This window comes from Lepidochelys olivacea (genome assembly GCF_965140295.1).
Source record: "Lepidochelys olivacea isolate rLepOli2 genome assembly, chromosome: 4".
Classification (NCBI taxonomy): domain Eukaryota; kingdom Metazoa; phylum Chordata; order Testudines; family Cheloniidae; genus Lepidochelys; species Lepidochelys olivacea.
In genome coordinates this window covers 22,648,273-22,669,358 of record NC_140414.1, presented here as the reverse complement: position 1 = coordinate 22,669,358, position 21,086 = coordinate 22,648,273, and the positions used below count along the sequence as shown (strand labels likewise).

Below are 21,086 nucleotides of genomic sequence, written 5' to 3'. Positions count from 1 at the left end.
TGAACACACAACAGTGGTTTCCCTTCAGCGCTCTCTGAGCGGTGCTGTACTTGCTGGCGCTGTAACTCTGCCAGTGTAGACATACCCTAGTCTGGTCTCAGCATGGAGGGGATGGACTTGTTCACCTCTCAGAGTCCCTTCCAGCCTTACGTTTCTGTATTCTATGATCAGTAGCCAGGTCTGATGAAGCACTGGTTGTCATCTTCATACTGAAGACACCACAGCCCATTTCACCTAATGGTTCTCTACTCATGGCCTCATGTACACGTATAACAGGAGAGGCAACAGAATGGAACTCTGTAATACCTCACATGAGCGAGACTCAGAACTCATGAGCAATCACCCAGAACTACTCTCTGAGTCATCTTGGAGAAAGAAAGAAAGAAACTAGTCAAGGAATATTGTCTATCCCCTCAACATCCCTAGCCATTTCAACTTCTTTGTGGTCAATGCTATCAAAGACGACAGAGCTAAAAGAAGAATCTTCATTTGTCTCCAGAAGGTCATCACCACCTAACAAAACCACAGCAGTACTATAGTGAGTACTGGCCTGGGTCCTGAAAGTATTGCCTGGGCTGCTTTGACACACCTTCTGTATAACCTCAGCAGTATTGCCTAGTGGATAGAGCACTGGACTGGGACACCTGGGTTCTATTCTGGCTCTGCCACTGGCCTGCTGGGTGACCTTGGGAAGTCGTTTCACCGCTCTGTGCCTCCGTTTCCCCATCTATAAAATGGGCATAGTGATGCTCACTTCCTCTGTAAAGTGCTTTGAAATCTACTGATGAAGAGCTAGATATTATTATTATTAATAATATTTTATTTTATTACTTCTTTATAAAGTCTTCAGCAAATTTAGTTGCCAATTGCTAACAAGTCCCTCCTGAGCATGTGCAAATTGAGATTTTTCAGAACCTTATACTTGGCCAAATTTGGACAGTTTTTCATGGGAATGGCAAAAAGCATAGCCCTGACCTCCCTCCTCATGCCACACCTCCCGTGCCAAATTTCAAGTCTCTGCCCAAGCCATGGTGGCGATAGAGCTTCTCAACGAGAAGGTTGTAAGAAATTTTTTTAAATAGGCAAAACAACATATTTTTCCCAGCAGGAGAGTGGGGTGGGGGGAGGTATTTTTTCATGCTTTGTGTGTATAAAAAGATCTTCTACACTTTCCACAGTATGCATCCAATGAAGTGAGCTATAGCTCACGAAAGCTTATGCTCAAATAAATTGGTTAGTCTCTAAGGTGCCACAAGTACTCCTTTTCTTTTTGCGAATACAGACTAACACGGCTGTTACTCTGAACCCAGTATAGAAAATTTCACCCTAAACGGTAAAGTTTGGCAAAGTTATAAATAACTGAAAATGGGGTCTTACAGTGGGAAGCATTAGGCAACAGCGCACCAGCTCTGCCTATAATATGGTCTGGGGAAGGGGGGTGTACACACATATACTTAATATCCACGCACACATGCAGCTAGACTATTGTTTCAATTCAGCAAAACATTTAATACATGCTTGAGTCTATCCCTGTTCAACAAAGCATTTAATCATGGGCTTAATTTCAAGCTTGGAATTAAGCATGTTTAAAGATTTGCTGCATTGGGGCCCATATTCTAAAAATCTGCAGTCTACCTATTTCTGAACTCTGAAAAAAATTTGGGGCCCTGATCCTGGAAACACGGTCATGCTTAACTTCATTCATGTGAATATCTCACTGAATTCAATGGGTTTACTTGTGTGTGTGTAAACTAAGCATGTATATAAGTGTTTGCAGGATCAGGGCCTTAGTCTGGATTTTGGGTCATATTTATTTTCTAAACCTGTGTATTTCACCCGATCCCTATGAGCTGTACTCTTCTTTGGGTGTGGGATTCTATCAAATGCCTTTTAAAATCCCAGATATATATTGTGCATTGTTAATATGCCATCTGTACGGTGAGCTAGGTGCTACTTTTCATTTATTCTGACCTATCCCTATTTGAAGCCATGGGTTCATTTTGGCAAGCCTTAACGGCTCTTAAATTACCAATAGTCTGTTTTTAATGCGATCCTAGTTAGATTCTGTTTGAATAAACACAGGACTTAAATGAAACCTGATGTCTTCCCCCTTTATATAGAGAAATGCTATAAACCACAGAGTTGGGATTTGTGTTTGTTCAACTGTGACTGAAAAAAATATATTAACCAGCATCAACTGCTCCCTCTCAGCCATTCCTTCCTTCCTTCCATCTGCAGTGGTTCCTTTGGATGAATAGCATCCATCATTTGGGTACTAGCTGATCATGCAGAGGGATTAGTTCACATTAGTCTAAAAAAAGAACCCTCAATCCTCTCAACTCTTGAATGGAAATAGAAGGATGTGTCTTCATGAGGTTAAGATTTTTAAAAACTGGGAACCTAAATTTAAGCTGCTAAATCCATGCGTAGATTTCAATGGAACTTGCATGTACTTAAATACTTTGTGGAATCTGGGTCTCAGTACCTAAACATAGATTTAGGAGCTTAACTTTAGGCACTTGGTTTGTAAAATCTTGGTCTAAAAATGTATCACCACCACTGTTGAGATTAACCAAACTACAGAAAATAATAACTAACCTAGAGAGAAATATTGTTGTTTGTTTGCTTGTTTGTTTGAGCAGGGATATTGTGGATTCTACAGTTCTTTTGATTAGGCTTAAATTGACTTAAGATAAACCAAAATAGGCCATGCATAACTTGAAACTTGGGTGTCTACATAGGAGTTTGCAACAATTTAACTTGATCAGATTAAAAATGCATTTAAATTAAACGGTTTCATCTCTCTTGTGTGGACACCATTATACTAAGCAGTGTAGCCTAATAACTTTGTCTGGCAGAACATTGTCTTCAAATAATAGGAGTAAAATTGGAAATCAGTCCCCACACGGCACCTCAATGAAGCACTAACTTCAAAGCCTAATTAAGGATAACATCACTTGGGACTTTTCAACCAAATATGGGCCCCTGCCAGAGTATTTGATTACTCCACCTTCCTGCTGCGAAGCCTAATGCTAACTAGATGGGTACAGTGCTAAAACAGGATAAAGGCTAGGGAGGGCACAGGGAATGTGTACAGAGCTGGTGCATGTTTATGTGGAGAGAGTTAGAGGAATAAAATATACAGGCTTTCTACTAAATAAAGGGGAGGGGAGAGGACTAGCAATATCACACCACTAAAGCCAAGTCAACATTTAAACTGCTAGGTGTGAGAATCCGCTCACCCTTAAAATGCAGCCAACTTTGGGATGTAGCACAGCAACCAGGGGGACAACTAATGAAATGCAGTTTTGAACAAGGATGGTGGAGGAGCAGAAGGAAAATGGTGGCAACTACCTCAAACTAATCAGCTTAATTGATCCCAGTCTGTTGTATAATATTCCTTTATGCATTTATAGAGCTTTATCAGGCCTCCCCTCAATCAATTTTTATTATCATGATTGCCATTGTTTTATAAATGGGAAGAATAAATAAGTAAATTGACTGAGCAATCCAGACATGACCTGCTTTTGAAACCTTGACTGTTTCCCAAACCTCCCTGTGATATATGCTCTCCTCTGAACTCTTGTCAGATTGTCACAAACTGAATGCACTACTCCAAAGGAGGCCTAAGCAACGCCATACGGAGCAGAGGAATTACCTCACCTATTTAACATGGGATATTCCAGTTAATACATCCCAGTATGATGTAACGCTTGCCTCTTTTGCACTGGTGAGTTAGACACAATCTATCATTCACTATAATCTCCAGGTCCTCTTTTGTGGCAGTGCTCTCTGCCAGTATTACTCCATTCTAACTTTGTGCTTTTGATTATTCTTCCCCGTGTAAACCATTTGATGTTTATTCCTTCAGTCCTGATTTTCATTTTATGGCTTTCAGTTCCTTTCTCTAATTTATGAAAGTCACCTGTGTATCCTCCAAGGTGTCTGCAATGTGTTATTATTTATTATTTAAGTGACAGTAGCACTCAGCTTAGGATTGGAACTGTTATGCCAGCTGCTCTTTAAACACAGTTGTAGGCATACTCCCTGCCTGGAAGACCTTAAAATCTAAAGCCCCAGTCTTATGAAGCAGTTCTGTGTGGGCAGATCCCCGTGCCTGCATGGAGCCCCTTTGAAGTCAATAGGGTTCCATGCAGATGTCTGCAGTGTTGACTTGTGCCTGAGGCTAAAGTCTATACTGCAGACTGCTGGCATAGCTATGAAGAAATGTGATTCCCTAACTGATGTAGCTGAGCCAACAGACATCCCTAGCGTGGATGCAGCTATACAGGCAAAGCAGCACTACTACCCGTGCAACTTCTTGCTTGTGAGGGCTAGTTTTACTATACCAGTACAAAAGTAGCTTTTCCAGTATACCTGCCTCCGCACTAGGAGTGCTTTTGCTGGTACAGTATATCAGTATTCCTAGTAAAGCCATGGTCTAAGAAAACAAGTGATATAAGGGGGAAAGAGGAAGGAAACAGCAAAATGTATACAATTTTTTTTGTACAAATATATATAAAAATTCCCCTAAGTCTAGAAAAAGAAATACAAATCCTCCTCCTTTTGCTGGCAGATTTCCTATAGATGTTACAGCAAAAGCGGGACTTATGGAAAGATTTAAAGGAGTAAAAGAAAACGTGTGTGAAACTTCAATAAGGAAAGTTAGTTCCTATGTAGCCTACATGGGATCTTTTGGAAAACTGGGACCTGCCTACAAACATCAGTGGACAGGGCCAAAATCCATTGGTAGCCAGGGAAAGTTGTGTAGCATCATGTTTCTACATATGGTTGTTAGATTGGAAAGAGGGCCAAGACATGTATTTACTCTATGAACTTTGATAGGAATTTTTATTAAATCATTTGAGAAATATGAAAGGTAATTAAAGATGATATTGCACAGAGTTAAGATTGCACGAAACGGCAACGTTAAAGTTTCCACAGCAATTTTCTGGATGCACAGTGCATTTATTATCAGTAAGGTCACAGTAACTTAGTAATGTCCTGATTCTGAAAGGGGAGCTGTGCCGGGTGAAAGGTCTGCATGTTTGGAGCCCATTGCTGCCTCATGTCTACACTAGTGAGCGTACAGCTGCACTGCTGTAAGATCGCTTGTGCAGAGCTCTCCCATCGACATAATAAAACCACCTCCCGCCAATGTAGCATTATCCACAGCGGCACTTTTGTCAGTGAAACGTATGTCGGTCAGAGGGCTGGTTTTTTTCACATCCCTGACCAATAAAAGTTTTACCGACAAAAGTGCGGGTGTCGACATAGCCTTAGTGTTTGCAGGATCTGAGCCAGCAGTGCTCCTGCCCCAGGGTCTTCAAATTAAGGTCCTAATCCTGCAAAGACTTAATCATATGCCTACCTTTATGAACTGTGATTAGTTCCATTGAAGTCATGTGTAAAGTTAACCTTGAAGTTACCTTAAGTCTTTGTGGGATTGGAGGCCATAGTCTTGTCAACAGTGGGAATTGTTACTGGTATAACCACCTGTATGGGAAGTTATTCTGGCCTGACACTGGCTCTTTCCTTGTTGTTGATTTTCGTCCCCTTCCCAAGCGAGATAAAGGCCACCTAATCAAGGCCCTCCTCCCCCAATAAGAATGACTACAGAGGGCATAATATTATATAACACTACTGGTTTAAAATCAGGTCATGTCGCAGGTCCCCCCCCCCCCACATAATTTTCCCATGTGCACACAGGTGCTGTAACAATTTGTCGGGGGGCGGGGGGTGCTCAGAGCTCTTGAACCAAACTGTAAACCCTGTACATGATGGTAACCACTGCAAGCCAGGGGTGCCTCTCCCCAGCCCGCCCCGTTCCAGCACCTGGGTGTAGACAAGCCTGGGGCAGGGAACAAACAGCAGAGCCAGCGAGATGCAGTTGCAGGAGGCTTGGGGGGGGCGGCGGACACTCCCCCACTTACACCCCGGCTGCCCAGACGCGCCCAAAGCTGCAGCGGGGCAACCCCCACCACTTGCTCCCGGAGAGGCACCGTTTCCCAGCGAGGGCAGGGGGCGCTCCGCCAGGGCCCGGCCCAGCCCAGCGCCGGCCGGGGGCGGAGGGAAGGGGAGGAGCGGGAGCGGCTCCGGAGGCAGCACAAGGAGGAAGGCGAGGAGGGAGCGAGACCGCGCCGCGGCTGCTGCGGAGACCTGAAGCCTGGCAGGGAGCCCGTCCCGCGCGGTGGCTCCAGGGGGCAGCAGCGGAGGGTGGGTGAGTTACCTGCGGGGGTGCGCGCAGCGAGCGCGGGGGGAGCCCGGCCGAGGCAGCCCCGCGGCTCTGGGAAGAGGCGACGCCGGGCCGCTTGCGGGGAGTTTCCAGCCACCGTCCGGCGGCTCCTGCCGCTCCCGGGGGCGAGGGGCTCGCGGCAGCCGCGCTCTGTGAGAAGCCCGGGGCGGGGGGGGGGGGTTTGGGGAGACTCCGGTGAGAGACAAGTGTTGCTGGCTCGCTGTGAAGGGGGGGGGGTTCCTCTGCCCCTCGGATTGCGGGTCCCCCAATCCGCATCCTCCCCTTGTTTATAGTGACACTGAGATGCCTTCCCCGTGGTGCCTTCCCCCATGATCCGGGGATGCCTTTTCAGAACCCAGAGCAGAGGCGGCCGATAGTTATTGTAGGACCGTGCAAAATAAGAGGGCGGGAGCGTGAGATGTGCGTTTATGGGCTTCTGTTTTTCTTTCCAGCGGGACGATGCTGAGACAAAACCTCAGATCGATGTCCTAGAGGTCGCGCCGGCGAGCTTAAGTGGAGGGTGTAATTGCTGTTAAATGCCTTGAGCTTCGGGTGTTTTTCTTGTCTGTTTCGTCTACCCGGGCGTTGTTTTGGTTCCCTCCTTGAATCCAAGGAGTCAGCAGCACCGTGCCGTGACTGCATTGTGTGTGTGTATATCTAAATATAGTGCCGGGTGAGGTGCGGGTCTGCCGGGCTAAGGGTGAGACAATATCTCCGCAGAGTTCACAAGGGGAAGGGTGAGGAATCTTGGGGATCTGAAAAGTCAGCCTCGGGTATGAATGAATGATTCATTTCATCCCACAGAAAACTAGGGGCATATGACCGCGTGTAGTGATTGTGGCTTTTAAACAATATTTTGGATGCCTGGTGAGGTGGCCTGAGTGGGTGGAATATGTATCTTGCTTAAACAGCAAGCGAATACTTTTAAAAGCGAATACTTTTCTCAGTAATATGGGAGGAGATTGTAATATAAACATATCCTCAATAGTTTCATTTCACTTGAGCTGTGTTTCAAAAGTACAGTTGTAAATAAATCTGTGTCATTTTAAAGGAATGATAGCATAAGGTGCAGACTTGTGCTGCATAAACCTCACCTGAAGAGACTCCCATAAAATCTTGGCATAAGATAAACAGGCTAAGTGTATTGGACAATTTATAGGAGATCCAAGTGGCCAGTAACCCATGCTGGGAAACCTTTACTAATACCTAATGCACATAAGAAAGATCTAACCCTTATTTCTGCCTCTGAACAATTTTGGACTTTGATGCCAAGTTTGCTCCATTGGCACTAGGACTAATGGTTGAGGTGGTGGGGATGTCTTCTTAAATAAGTATGGCTGAAACAATCAGTTGTAGGTTTTTAACCCTTGGTGACAGAGGGAAGGGAGTGCTGGTTTATTAGGGAGCATCTATTAGCACATTTTATTACTAGCTCCCTGTCAGTTGCTTTTTCTGGTTATGATAAATGCCTGTATAGTTTCGTGCTTTAGCAGTCCCTTTCCACTGAGCTTTTTGAAGCAGTTATATGAATTCCAGGCACATGGTATCAGACTGTCACAGTGCACCTCTACCCCCAGCTTGTTTCGGTAGCGGCTGGCTTTCCATGTTCCAGCAGTTACACCACTGAGAATTTAGTCAACATTTGCACCTGTTACTGTGGCACTTACAGTGAGATGTCATTATAAAAAACAGAAAGATCTTACTGAAAGGGGCAGATCTGGTCTACACTGTAACTTTTGATGATGGGGGGGATGGCTAAACTATGTGTTCCGCATGGATCGTCTTGCAGTGAAGATACTACAGCCCATGTGTTAACCATGTAGCCAAACTATGCTACAGCACTGCAAGCATCTAATGTTCTAACTCCCAATATGGTGGTAGCTACAGGATAGATGGGACTTTTTATGTTTATCTTTGCATAACTGGATATTTTAATATGCAAGTTACATCTGTGATAAGCTGTAACAAAGCCAAACTTTTAAAACGGTTTAGTGTAGGACTGGTACTCTCCACAATCCTAGGTGTTTCCGCTTAAAATGATCAGCGGTGAAATAGCTCAGTAATGTTTAAGTCGTCAGTAAGGGCTGGGATTTTTTCTTTTTATTCTAAAGGTGTTGAGTACTTGCAGTTCCCATTGACTTCCGCTGGCATCTGTCTGCTCAGCACTTCTAAAAATAGGGCAATAGATGTCACTTTTCACTCCATTGAGAAGTAGAACAGGAGAGGTACACAGATACCTCTGTGTGTGTGTGTGCACACATGCTAAGACAGCACTGCATTGGTTCATGCTCCAAAGGTTTTATTCACTACCAGGAAGCTTAGAAACTTGTCTTTTGTATGTAAGCTTAAATTCTGCATGCTCTGAGAAACCAAAACAATGTTGCAGCCAGTGCTTGACTCAGTCTGATTGCTAGTTAGTGTGAGTGCAGAAGAAGAAAACATTACAAGTATTTTATCAAATGGTTTAGCAATGGAACAGCCCATAGGAATCAGTTTCACTCTTGCACATCTTTACTCTGGCCATGTTATTCTTTACTACTGTTCTCCCTTCTGTAGATTTATTTATGGTAACAGTAGCTCCTTCTCTCCCACTTGGGAGGACAAGCACCAAAGCACAACCACAGCACATTTAGTGGTTCAGAGAACTTATCTTAAAGTGTACTGTCTAGAAAAGCCTAATAACCCTTTAGCTGAGATAAAAAATATTGTTCCCTTTATAGAAAGGACTTTACATTTTTACACTGTGTTCCTAACTGAATTCTAGCTTTGTCTTTGGTTCAGCCCTGCACTATTTCCCTCCCCTCACTGCTTCCTCACCCCAATTATTATATTAATGTTCAGCCATGCAACCTAGAGGAAAATCAGTAAATTCAGAGTGGGGAAGTAGTTATCTGCATTTGAATAAGTTCTGATGAAACTAAACTTGTGTGTGCATGTGTGCTTCTCTTTTGGAGTTGTCTCTTTTAAGCACTAGCAAATGCTTGTTGTCATGTGGTGTGTCTGTGCAAGGGAATTCTGTATCATCTTCTCGGCCTGTGCTGGAAAACAAACTTGCAAACAAAAGTTCTCTAACAAATTTTATAGTCACAATGGGGACATTGTGAGCAGAAGGGAAATAATCCACCTCTGGCCAAAAGGCATTGTTATGTTCTCCTTTATTATTGCAGCCGTGAGGAGGAGTATTAAAGAAACTAAATCACTGCAGTGAGGTGCCTCAGTGTGACTATATATTTACTTAGAAAATGGGCACAATTAAGGGAGCAATCCAGCTAAGTTTTCCTGTGACGTGTTAGAACAACTACATGACTCAGGTATACTTATCCTTCTTGTTTTTGTTAATTAATAATCTGTTTTCTAAATGGGAGAACATGTTCCAAAGTGTGTGGTTTTGTTGTTGTGAGATCATCACATGCCTTCAGTATGTAGCAAAGCATGGGGCCAAAGGTCAAATGCTTTCATCACTCAAGAAGTGCTTATCTCACTATACCTGTACACCCTGTAATAGGTTGTTCCTTACTTTTAAATATTCATAGACCAGTAGCCAGTGTTGATGATGATCTTTTCAGAATCAGAGTCTCTGTGTTCGTTAAAACCATACTTTATGAATGTTGACTTAGTAGGTGTGAATGTGAATCATTGGATCAAAGTCTCCTTGTCTCTTTTAACAGAGGGCCAGGATCCACCTTCTGTTGAGCATGGGAACTGCTACCAGTTACTAGCAGCTGAAATAAACCAACAGATGAAGTCTGACAGCATGTGCTTGTTTCTCTTCAAATAAGCCCTTGTCAAGACTAAGAAAAGGTGCTTTTTTCAATCAAGCAATCTTGAACTGTGTCCACATTGGTGTTAAGTGAGGTTTTCAGCTGAATTAAAGTAGCTGATTAGAGCTAACTAGTGGGGGGAAGCACCCTTTTTCCCTAAACTAGACAAGTCTAAAAATCACTGGAAGAAAATTCAGCCCTGGTATAAACAAGTATAATTACTATAGATCCTGATGACGTTGTACTTGCTTTTCCCACAGGTGAATCTGAACAATCTTTGCTTATCTTTTGGTTTAAACACTGTTTTTGCATTGATAGAATTATGGGCATGATTTAAAAAATACCCCCAAACCTTGAATAGTTATATTAATACATCCCTTAGTGTGGATGCAGTTACAGCAGTGTAACTTATTCTCCTTCTCATATGGCAATAAGCCAAACTAGTGTAAGCACTTTTATACCAGTATAACTGCATTCATACCAAGAAGGGCTGTATTGCTTTAACTGCATCAGTACTGTATAGTTAAGGTGGTACAGCTGTTGTATGTAAATAAGCCCTTAGAGGAGATACTAATTTGTACTATGTATATTGTTTGTTTTCTCTCATGAGCGAATTCCTCACTCTTGCCTTAAGCTACAGTAATTGTCTCTACCAGTCATGAAAATGTAAGATCTGCCCAAGCGTGGGGAAGGATTATTAACCTTTGCCTTACTTCTGGTGAAATAAGATGCTAATTTCTCAAACCAGCACATAGCACTTTCCTGCATCAGGAAGGGAGACATTTGCTCATAAAATCCTAGTTAGGACAAGTTCAATGCAGCTTTTATAAATGCTGTTACAGGTTGTAGTTGCAAATCACAACCTGCTTGTCAGTTGTGATTATAAAGGGGGAAATGGTGTACTGAAGTTCATTGTAGCTTTCACAAAATGAAGACAAAGCATGAACCAGCATTTTAGTATAAAGAGCAACATCTCTCGAATTCAATAGTATCTTGCTTTTGTGAGGTCACGGACTTGCCCCAGGTGAGCTTGATGTTCAAAGTTAGTACCATGTACTTGGCATTAATAATATAATATATGATTGTAGAGCACCTTCTGTAAAATGATCTTATTGTGAAAAGAATCATAATAACCCTGTGAAATAACAAAATATAATTACCCCCATTTTACTGATACGTGGAGAAATGAGAGAGTGAGAAATTAAATGACTTGACCAAGGCCACACAGGAAGTCAGTGGCAGAACCAGGGCTAGGCTTTAACCTAAGCTAACCTCATTTTTATTTCCCTGTTGACCATTGACTACATTTGTATCCAGCTTTTTATAAAGCTCTCTGTCACTGCAAACAAGTGGAGATCCATTCCTATGATAAAAGTGTGCTGGTGAAACTGAACTTTACTTTTTGGCCCTAGTCAACTGATTTGGGTCATGGTTACAAAGGTTAATGCCTCTGTCACATTAAACTGGGTCAGTATTCATGGTATTAGTCACATTAATTACTGTTGTTATGACCCTGTGGTTATTTTTACGGCTCTGAGGGTGTCCTGTGGCAAATTTCTTATATCTTTGTCATGGTGAAAAGCAATTTCATGATGTTGGCTGTCTCTAAAGGTATGTAGACAGGAGAGCAGCCAAAACTTCACAACATACAGGAGAAATGAACAGCCCATCCTTCCTCTAGGAAGTGAGGGAAGGTTGGTGTTTGGGGCGGAAGTCGGTCATTGACTTCAGCAGGAACCGTTCGTGGAACGCTAAGCACTTCTGCAAATCCTCCCCTGATTCCATCAGTTCAGTAAAACTCAGTCTGAGTAGACTATATCTATCTTTCTTTGCATTTAATGTGCTTGTACTTAGAGTGCAAAGCTCTAGGCACTGGGTCCAGCAAATTCCTGCAGAATTCTAAATGTTTTGAGTCAGATAAATTGTTTTAGGGCAAAAATATACTTGTTTTTTATTTGGATAAAAAATAACCCAGACTAGGGAGGTGTTTATCAGCGTGTGCCTTAACTTGATTGTAAGGTAGAGCTATTAGGAAGAAAATCCATATGAGAAACTTTATGGAGGGGAAATATATTTTGAGCTACCAAATAGCCCCTACCTTTTACTCATCCAAACACCAATTGTCCTTTTCTTCCAGTCCAGCTGCCTGATCATAAATAATGACATCAAAAAGCAGCTATTACTTCCCATGTAGTGTGCTGTTCAGGAAAGACAGTATTTCATTGCATGCTTTAGCCAGACTGAGGCCACTCTGCTTGCTTTTCAAGTAAATTCATCCTACAAATCACTACAGAATGGGCAGCAGGCTGAACTTCTCCAGGATCTTTGGAGGCTCCTGATGCATAGTTACCTCTAGAATAACTCTGCCACTGATCTGCTTCATCAGCTGGCCAAATCTCAATGATATGAACCCTTCATCTTTGATTTGGTTCAGTTTTAAGATAGTTGCATCTAAGTGAAGTTCATTGAACCTTCCGAGAAGTGCGGTGTTGGTGTTTTAAAGAGGTTTTCAAGATGAACAAACAAGCTGCTTGGAGAACAGCTGTACTTGTGAATGAAAAACAAACAAAAACAAAAATACACAATATTAAAGGGAGACAGCTGAGATGAAACGATCACATTTAAAAATAATCCCCTTTCCTGTGCTTATAACTGAAAGACTGTATACTCTTTCCTTTCATTGATAGTTTACTCTTTGTAGCTTTCTCTTCTTGGAGGATGAAACTGATGAGAATAGTTTCACTTTGTTTCTATTCGCTTCCTGTATTTCAGTGTCTGTAGCTTTTATTGGCATATCTGTTTTGACAAAGTTGATATGTCCAGTATTTGTGTGCGTGCGGAGGACAGCACTCCAAGTACAACAGTACGGTGGGACTTACACCATGTGGTTATTTTTGTAATTTATTCCATTTCTGGTCACCAGGAACTAATGCTGTTTCTACAATCTTGTTCTCATCCACTGTAGTACAATACTGGGGTGTTTCTGTCACCAACAGCACAGAGGGAATGCTCAAACTGTTTTGATCAGAGGGCTCAGATATCCTGCTTTACTGGCACTGTAGTAGCATTCTGGCTGATTGTACTGAAATCTAGATTATTTTTTTTTGTCCTGGTTTTAATCATTCCAGCCCAACACCTTTGTGTGGCCTGCCCACAAGTGCTTGTACAGTGCTACTGTGCTTCTTCAAAACAGTGCTTCTCTTTGACATTCAGGAAACTGTTCTCTCTGTCTCCTTGTCAGCTGCTTTTGCGGGGGGGGGAGTGGTATATGGAAGTGGGATGGAGCAGAAAAAGTATTATAGCTTTTTTTTTTTTTTTTTTTTTTTTTTTTTGGAGCGTGGGTCTGTTACGTGTAGTTGCAGCATTTCAGTATTGACAGGACAGGAACCTTTTTTTGTTCCTTTTCTCCTCTTCGGCTGGCAGACTCTTGAGAAAATTAGCAAAAAGAACAAGAGGACTTGTGGCACCTTAGAGACTAACAAATTTATTTGAGCATAAGCTTTCGAGAGCTACAGCTCACTTCATCGGAACTGTAGCTCACGAAAGCTTACGCTCAAATAAATTTGTTAGTCTCTAAGGTGCCACAAGTACTCCTGTTCTTTTTGCGGATACAGACTAACACGGCTGCTACTCTGAAACCTGAGAAAATTAGGTCACTTGTTTGCTCTGACAGACATATTTACACACAACGTAGCAATGTATGGACTTTTCTAAAAGAAATGGAAGACATTCCAATGACCCTGTTTAAAAAAGATGCCCGGACTAATCAAGGAGCCTACTTTATTACCGTATCTCAGTTCTGATGGCTAGAGGTGACTGTACCTCTAACCCCTTTAGATTTTAAATCATTCCATGTTTACGCCAAGAATGAAGAAAGAGTCCTCTCCTATGCTCGAGGAAAAATGGCTTTATATCAAAATAGAAGTCTTTATCTGTTCAACGCTAACCTAAGAAATTCTTTCCCCCTTTCAGCCTATTATCTTCTGCAAGTAATCTGTCATGAATTGTACATATAAGTTGTACAGAATCACATACAATTCTGAAGTCCTCTACAAATTTTATTTAAATCAACAAGTGGCTCAGTTACTAAGTTTTACAACATGTTTGTTAATATTGTGGCAGGACAAAAGTTATGAAAACCTGTGCCCTCTGTTGGATGGAATACTTAGGCGTGTGTGTGCATGATTATGTCCCGCAGCTACTGCCTACAGAGAGTTCAAGCCCTAATACTGCCACGCGATGTGAGTGTTTCCAGGTTACAGACAGTTTTATTGTGCTAATCTTTTAGTACAGACAAGGGAATTCTCACCTCTGATCCCCCTTCTGGCTTCAGCAGTGATTGCATTGTGATCTCTCATTATGAATGCGAAATGCCACCATTTACAATTTGGTGCCCTTTTCTAAGGAATAATATTAAATATATCTCAGTAGCGTAATACAGAAGAAGAAACCTTGGATATCTCTTGGTGTCTCTTTAAAGTCATTTTGCATCCATCAAGTCACGTTTCTGGCTGAGAATTTAGTACCCATTCTTGTTATCATTCATTCCTATGATGGCTGTCACTTTAAGCTTTCAGAGACGGAGGTCGCTCCTTCTTGCAGTGTGCTTAGTTTGTGTGTCTGACAGCACTCCTAGCTAGAATCAGTAAGTGCTGCTTCCCCAAGCCCTTGGCCTGCGCGCCACTTCCCGCAGCCCCCATGGGCCGGGCACAGCGAACCGCGGCCCGTGGGAGCCGCGATCGGCCGAACCTGTGGACGTGGCAGGTAAACAAACCGGCTCGGCCCGCCAGGGGCTTTCGCTGCACAAGCCGTGTCCCAAGTTTGGGAAACATTGGTCTAGATGATACTTAGTCCTGCCTTGAGTGCAGGGGACTGGACTAGATGACCTCTCCTTAGGCCCCTTCCAGTTCTGTGGTTCTATGATCGTTTAAGTCTCCTCTGAAAGTAGCATGACCTATTGGATTTCAAGCTTGGCCAGGTAGTCTTTCATCTCGAATTTTCAAAAGTTGCTCTCTCTGGCTGGTAAACTATCATTTTTGGTGGCACTACAACCGTGTATGAAATGTTTGCACTTGTCACAAATACGGACCAAAGAAGTAAGATAAGGGCAGACTTTGCGGTCAAATCTCTGATCCTTCCTTCCTGTCACAGTTAAAGCTCATTTTAACTTGTCCACACCATTCCCCAGCTGGAAAAGATAATGTTAATGTTCTTTAATACAGCCCTCGTACTCCTTTGCTTTTACCAGCCCCAAAGTTTATTGCAGCCTTTATCCCTTACCGAAAGCCTATTTTTACAGCATGTTGGGTAGCGAAGCGCTGAAAGGAGATTGTGGCCTGAGTCCTGAAGTAGTTTTAGGGAGGCATGATTGCAGATCTGCTTCCTGTATAGGAAGGTAAAGATTCTGTGATCTTCCTTACGTTCAGTCTTACTGTCTTCTGGCTGACGTAGTGCAATGTGAGTAAAAATCAAAAGTGTGTTAGTACTGTGGTGTGCCTTCCATCTGTAATTAGGTTAGTACTAAATTCTGAAGTGACTCCCTCTACACAGACACAGGCTGACTTTATTTTGTAGATATGATGTGCAAACTGGCCTCTTAAAGAGCAAAGAAAACAGATCCTGTCCACTGTGGTTGCCAGTGAAAAGCTAATTCTCTTCAGTGGTTGAGGGTTGGATCAGATTCACTCAGTATTAGAGCTGGCTGGGAATTTTTTGACAAAACAATTTTTTTGTCAGGAAATGCTGATTCATTGAAACTGAAACTTTTCAAGGAAACATCTGTTTTGATTAAACTTTCATCAGGAAAGTTTTTCAGGATTGAATTGAGAGAGAGAGTCTGATACCCCACAGCTAATTAGCTAGCACCTTAGTAGTTCGGGCACTTGGGATGTGGGAGACCCAGTTTCAGATCCCGGCTCTACCTGATTTGGAATAAGGACTTGAATGTGGGTCTCCCATATCCTAGGTGAGCTCCCTAACTAGTGGGTTGTTGCCTATTTTGGGGAGGGAGGGGTGGGGATGGTACTGTATGGGTATGTCTCTTTCCCACGTTTTGTGTGAAAAATTTTCAGAGGTTTCTTTCAGGTCCAGGGTAGAACAAAACCAAACTTTGAAAACTTCAATTTTTTTCCCCCTACAAAATGGAATTCTTGTTTTCTGGCCAGCCCTAGGCAACAATGTGGACGCTTTATCTGAATCTTTTGGGTTTGCCAAATTAGAGCTGGGGTACTGCAGGAATTGCTAGTTTTGCTCATGTCTTTTCCTGCTTCTGACATTACACTCACATGAAAGCTGTTCCTATTATTTATCAAGCTTGAGATCCCATTATGCTATATGTTCTACAGACACATAGCAAGAGCAAGTCTCTTCCTGGAAGAGTTTGCAAATCTAAATAGATGAGACAAAAGGTAGAAGAAAAGAAGTATTATTCTCCTTTTACAGGTGATGAACCAAGTTATAGAGGTTCAGTGACTGGCCCAAGGTCACAGAGGAGGTCTGTGTTGCCAAGCCAAGAAAAGAACCCATATCTCAGTCCAGGGCCTTATTCACAAGACGGTCCTTCATCCTAACAACAAGAAGTGTTTTTTAAAGTTAACCAAACTTTTCCAAATTTTAGTAAAAATGTTCAGTTTTAATTTGGGTGAATTTTTTTCGGCTGCATGACTTCTTCAATCCCAGCTCTAATACTTTCTTCTTCTTTTAAAATCCCATTCTACTTGCTAGAGTGGACCAATATTTGTAGATACTAAGACACCCATCCTACTTGTTTCTAGACTTCATGGACCAAACTCTGCTCTCTTACTTCTATTAATCTCCGCTGAAGTCATTCTGTAGGCAGAATTTGGTCCCAGTTATACAGATCCAGGGGAACTTGGAACAAAGTAGAATGCCTTTTATCTGTACCTCCTCGCTAAATACAGCAAAGACCAGATCAAGGTTAATAAACCATGCTGGAAAAGTGCATATGTTATGTGAGTCATCCTCTTGGATAGACCATATTTATCACAATCACGCTTTGATATCCTCCATTTTGTCACATGGACAATGTGTTCTGTGTCACGTTCACTTACACCGAAATCCTTGTCTGTCTGGATATGCTGTATACAGTGCATCTCGTACTCAGTACAGCTTGACATTTTATTGAGACAGAACTGAGCTGTCTGGGGCAGGAAACTTCTCTAAGTAGTTTAGAGACAGTCAGTACACATGACATCACATTCCTTTCCACCCACATATACACCTTTGACCTAGTGGTTTATAACATTGTTAATAATCAGCTATTATGATTTGAAGGGGTTTTTCCTCTTCATATAGTCACTGTATTAATTTTTCTAGGTCTTAAATTTAGATCCCATTAGAAACAAACTGACCTGAACAATGCTGGTGGCACTCGTGCTAAGAACTAGGGCAGGTGTCGGCAACCTTTCAGAAGTGGTGGGCCGAGTCTTCATTTATTCATTCTAATTTAAGGTTTCGTGGGCCAGTAGTACATTTTAACGTTTTTAGAAGGTCTCTTTCTATAAGTCTATAATATATAACTAAACGATTGTTGGATGTAAAGTAAATAAAATCAGAATAAAACTTTGGGTCGGAGTGTACACAAAAGTGAAAACACAGAATATGTTTACATAGTATCTGCACTTCAAATGGCCACATTTCATCCAGTTCCTCTCATAAACTTCTCTTATTCCTGGGACCACGCTAGCCTGGCAGACAGGTTCAGAGACAGTCTTTCAGAATGCTTTATCCTTCCAAAGGCTGCTGTGAGACAGCCTGCATATCGCCTGCTGGGCATCCATAATAAAGGCATCTTGTTTTGCAAGAGTTCTGCACCTTGCCACCTTCTGCTGTGGCACGTGCATTATTTTATTTGTTTTCCTCTTTCCTCCCAATTCACTGTGCTGGAAAGAATCCGATCACTGGTTGAACAGCTGCATGGAGTAGCTAAAGTGACTTTTCAGACCCGGAGCCTCCTCCCCCAGCCCGTTTTGATGCTAATATCTTTTGGCATTTCGAAAAAGCGGGATTAGTACAGGTCATGTAGGCCAGGAGCCTCCGTTCACTGTCCCTCTCTGCTAAGCAACGGAGTTTGGCTTTCTCTTATTGTTTACTTGCTGAATCTCTTAGTCTTCTGTTGCTTTGAATGCCTCCATTGTCTGGACATGCTGCCAGAAGCAGAGTGTCTTTGGCTCTGTGTGCAGTGCATTATGTCCCCAGGAATCTAGCTAATAACTTAATAGCTTCTAGTCTCTACTGAGCTCACTCTGAAAAGTGCTTTGTTATGAGTTGCAGAGCACACAGATGGAGAGAAGCTACTTATCTCCAGGCTGTCACATTACTACTTGTTCTCGAAATCAGGTGCCTTCACAGACTGAAGAGTGCGGCTTGAAAGAGAGTTTCTTTCCATATAGGATTTGACACAATGGAGAGAAAAGCAACAGCATCTGCACTTACAATGACGGTTCAGGGGCATGAAAGCTTTTCATAGACTCACGCACACGTGTTCTGCCAACCCACATGCACAGCAGCCGGTGCAAATTAGCTATACCACTTGGTCTCCCTACCTTGTAATTGCTGAGAGGAGTGGAAGCTGTGTGATACCTTACTGCATTGCAGCTCTGTTTGTTTGATCTCAGAATGTGACGTGCTTGCTAGATCTTATTGCGTGTTAACTACTATCCAGGTAAATAGAAGCACATTATTATAGTTAAACTTGGGTATGTCGGTAACTTGCAATCAAGGATGAAAACCAGACATTTCCACTAACTGCCAGAGAGCAGCTATTCCAAGAATGATTGTGTGGAGGAGGTAGGAAATTCAGATTTAAAATAATCAGCTTTATCTTCTGCTTTCCGACATACAGTGTAACTGAGAAGGCTTTGGGTGGTCAATACACTCTGCCCTCCCTGGTCAACTTTGATGTCATAGTGCTGATTGATTAAGGTAGGGTGTAGGGAGGATCTTTGTCTTTTGTTAGGTTAGAGGCTTTGGTTTTCCAGTTGCTGAGATTCTACCTTATAGAAAGAAGGTCAAGTTGTCAAATTCAAATCTGGACATTGGACACCCAAAAATTTTAAAATGTTCAATACAGTTCCTTCGCTGTTCAGGGGCTAGTTTTTGCACCCCTTATTTTTGTTGATGAACCCCTATTCCACAGGTAGCTCCACTGGCTTCACTGGGATTACTGGTGTAGTAACTTACTAGTGAACAAGAATGAAAGTACTGTAGTGGAATTTTCCCCTAAATGTTGATGGTCCAAAATTTTCTCCTTGGCCACATATGCAGGGGTCTTATTGGGCAAAGTGAATGAATACTCATCCAAGTATGCTGCAGGCAGAATTTGGCCCCTCATGGATTTTTGCCACTATATAGCAAATAGGTTTTATAGAAAGAGCTAATTCATAAAACATTCAACAACAGCTCTTTCCCCTCCCGCCCCCGCTGCTAACTACCCACTGCCCACTCGATCCCATTTCTAACATCTGCCTTCTCCCTGTAAGATGAGAAAAAAAAATGGCAAAATTACCTCATAATCGTAACTGATAAAGCAAGGGCACCACTCGCAATTGGTTTTACCTTGGAAGCAGGGCAGGTGTAGTAGGATTTGTGTGAGAGAGAAGATCTAGCTTTTATCACTTTGTGTCAGGGTTTTATTTCCTTAGCGTGCTGTTGTGCTACGGTCTTTTGAAATGGGTGTCAAAGGCCTGTTCTGACTCTATTGCATGTGTCTTTTTTTGTGCCTTCCTTCAGGAAAGTATGCCACAAACGCCTCCCTTTGCAGCTATGTTTGACAGCAGTGGTTACAACAGAAACCTGTATCAGTCAAAAGAGGACAACTGTGGAGGACTCTATTACCATGACAACAATCTCCTATCAGGGTCTCTGGAAGCCCTCATCCAGCACTTAGTACCCAATGTAGATTACTATCCTGATGTAAGTCTATACACCCTGCAAATTAAATCAGCTGTGTTTGACACACCTTTGAATGGGTGGAATCTGGAGGGAAAAGCAAAATGTAATTTTTGTTACTGGGAATGGCCCTGTAATGGGGGTGGGGTGAATGATGCCAACCACTATCTAAATGGCTCTGCTTTTGCGAGTCTCAATTGAGCCCATAGTAACAAAGTTGGTCTTCAAAATGTATTTTATTTTTTGCTGTACATCCCTGTTTACTGATTGCTATGCCCAACAGTGGCATTGCATCTAGCTCGGATTTTGTTTCTTGAGCTATACTCCATCACTCTGCTAGAATGAGTTATGTGACCTGTTAGTTTAGGTCACAAAGGTTTACTGCAGAGCAAGGGAAGAAGAGCTGAAATTGTGCTCTGAGTAATTTCAGGTGCTGGACTTCTATATACTGTTATCACAAAGGGATAATCAAGCAAGCCCTGCCCTGCCATGGGCCAGCCTTGTTTTTGTCTACTCTTGCATAACTAGGCTCAAGTAATTGCTATATAATACTGTAGTGGCTCTGGAGAGCTGACATTCGTTACAATTAAGTGCTTAACTCTGCAGTAGTATCAGGCATTCTCACCACCAGCCATACACAAAGTTGCGCTCTGAATGATAAATCATGAAAAATTGAGTTGAAAGTAATGTCGTAGTGGGGAGTATGAAATGCATGATGATTTTGCCTCTTTCTGTCTCTCTTGCCTACAGAGAACATACATATTCACCTTCCTGCTCAGTTCGCGGCTGTTCATGCACCCATATGAGCTAATGGCCAAGGTTTGCCATTTGTGCATGGAGCACCAGAGACTAAGCGAGCCTGGGACTGACAAGGTTAGGTCTCTTGCTAAACCTGTTAGGTCTCATTTTGTAAACCTGACTCAAAACTCTTTTTCCCTATGCCAAAGTAGAACACTTCTGATCAGTGGGTTTGCTACAGGATTGGATATACTGAAAACCAGTCATTACCAACTGTGATTTGCGGCTTGATCCTGCGCACGCTGAAGTCAAGGGGAGATTTTGCCACTGAATTCAACAGTGCAAGATCAGAACCCTATCAAATGAAAACAGTCTCTGCTGAGACATTTGTTTCATTTCCAAAATCCCAGTGCACTATAAGTAACTTTTTTAGTTTTAACATG

General features: G+C 42.4%; 1 protein-coding gene across 5 annotated transcripts in view; it reads left to right on the top strand.

Annotated features, from left to right (window-relative positions):
- RASGEF1B (RasGEF domain family member 1B) overlaps positions 1-21,086 on the top strand; it is a 339,701-nt gene that overhangs the window by 294,456 nt on the left and 24,159 nt on the right. The window contains exons 1-4 of one of the 5 annotated variants that reach the window (XM_084625327.1): positions 9,505-9,546; positions 9,904-10,036; positions 19,747-19,929; positions 20,656-20,778. In XM_084625327.1, coding sequence (XP_084481453.1) covers positions 19,753-19,929; positions 20,656-20,778 — 300 coding nt within the window. In that variant the 5' untranslated portion in view covers positions 9,505-9,546; positions 9,904-10,036; positions 19,747-19,752. Of the gene's footprint in view, positions 1-3,711; positions 3,731-6,086; positions 6,221-9,504; positions 9,547-9,903; positions 10,037-19,746; positions 19,930-20,655; positions 20,779-21,086 lie in introns of those variants that run through there. The other 4 variants (XM_084625328.1, XM_084625329.1, XM_084625326.1 and 1 more) reach the window with 4 other exon arrangements.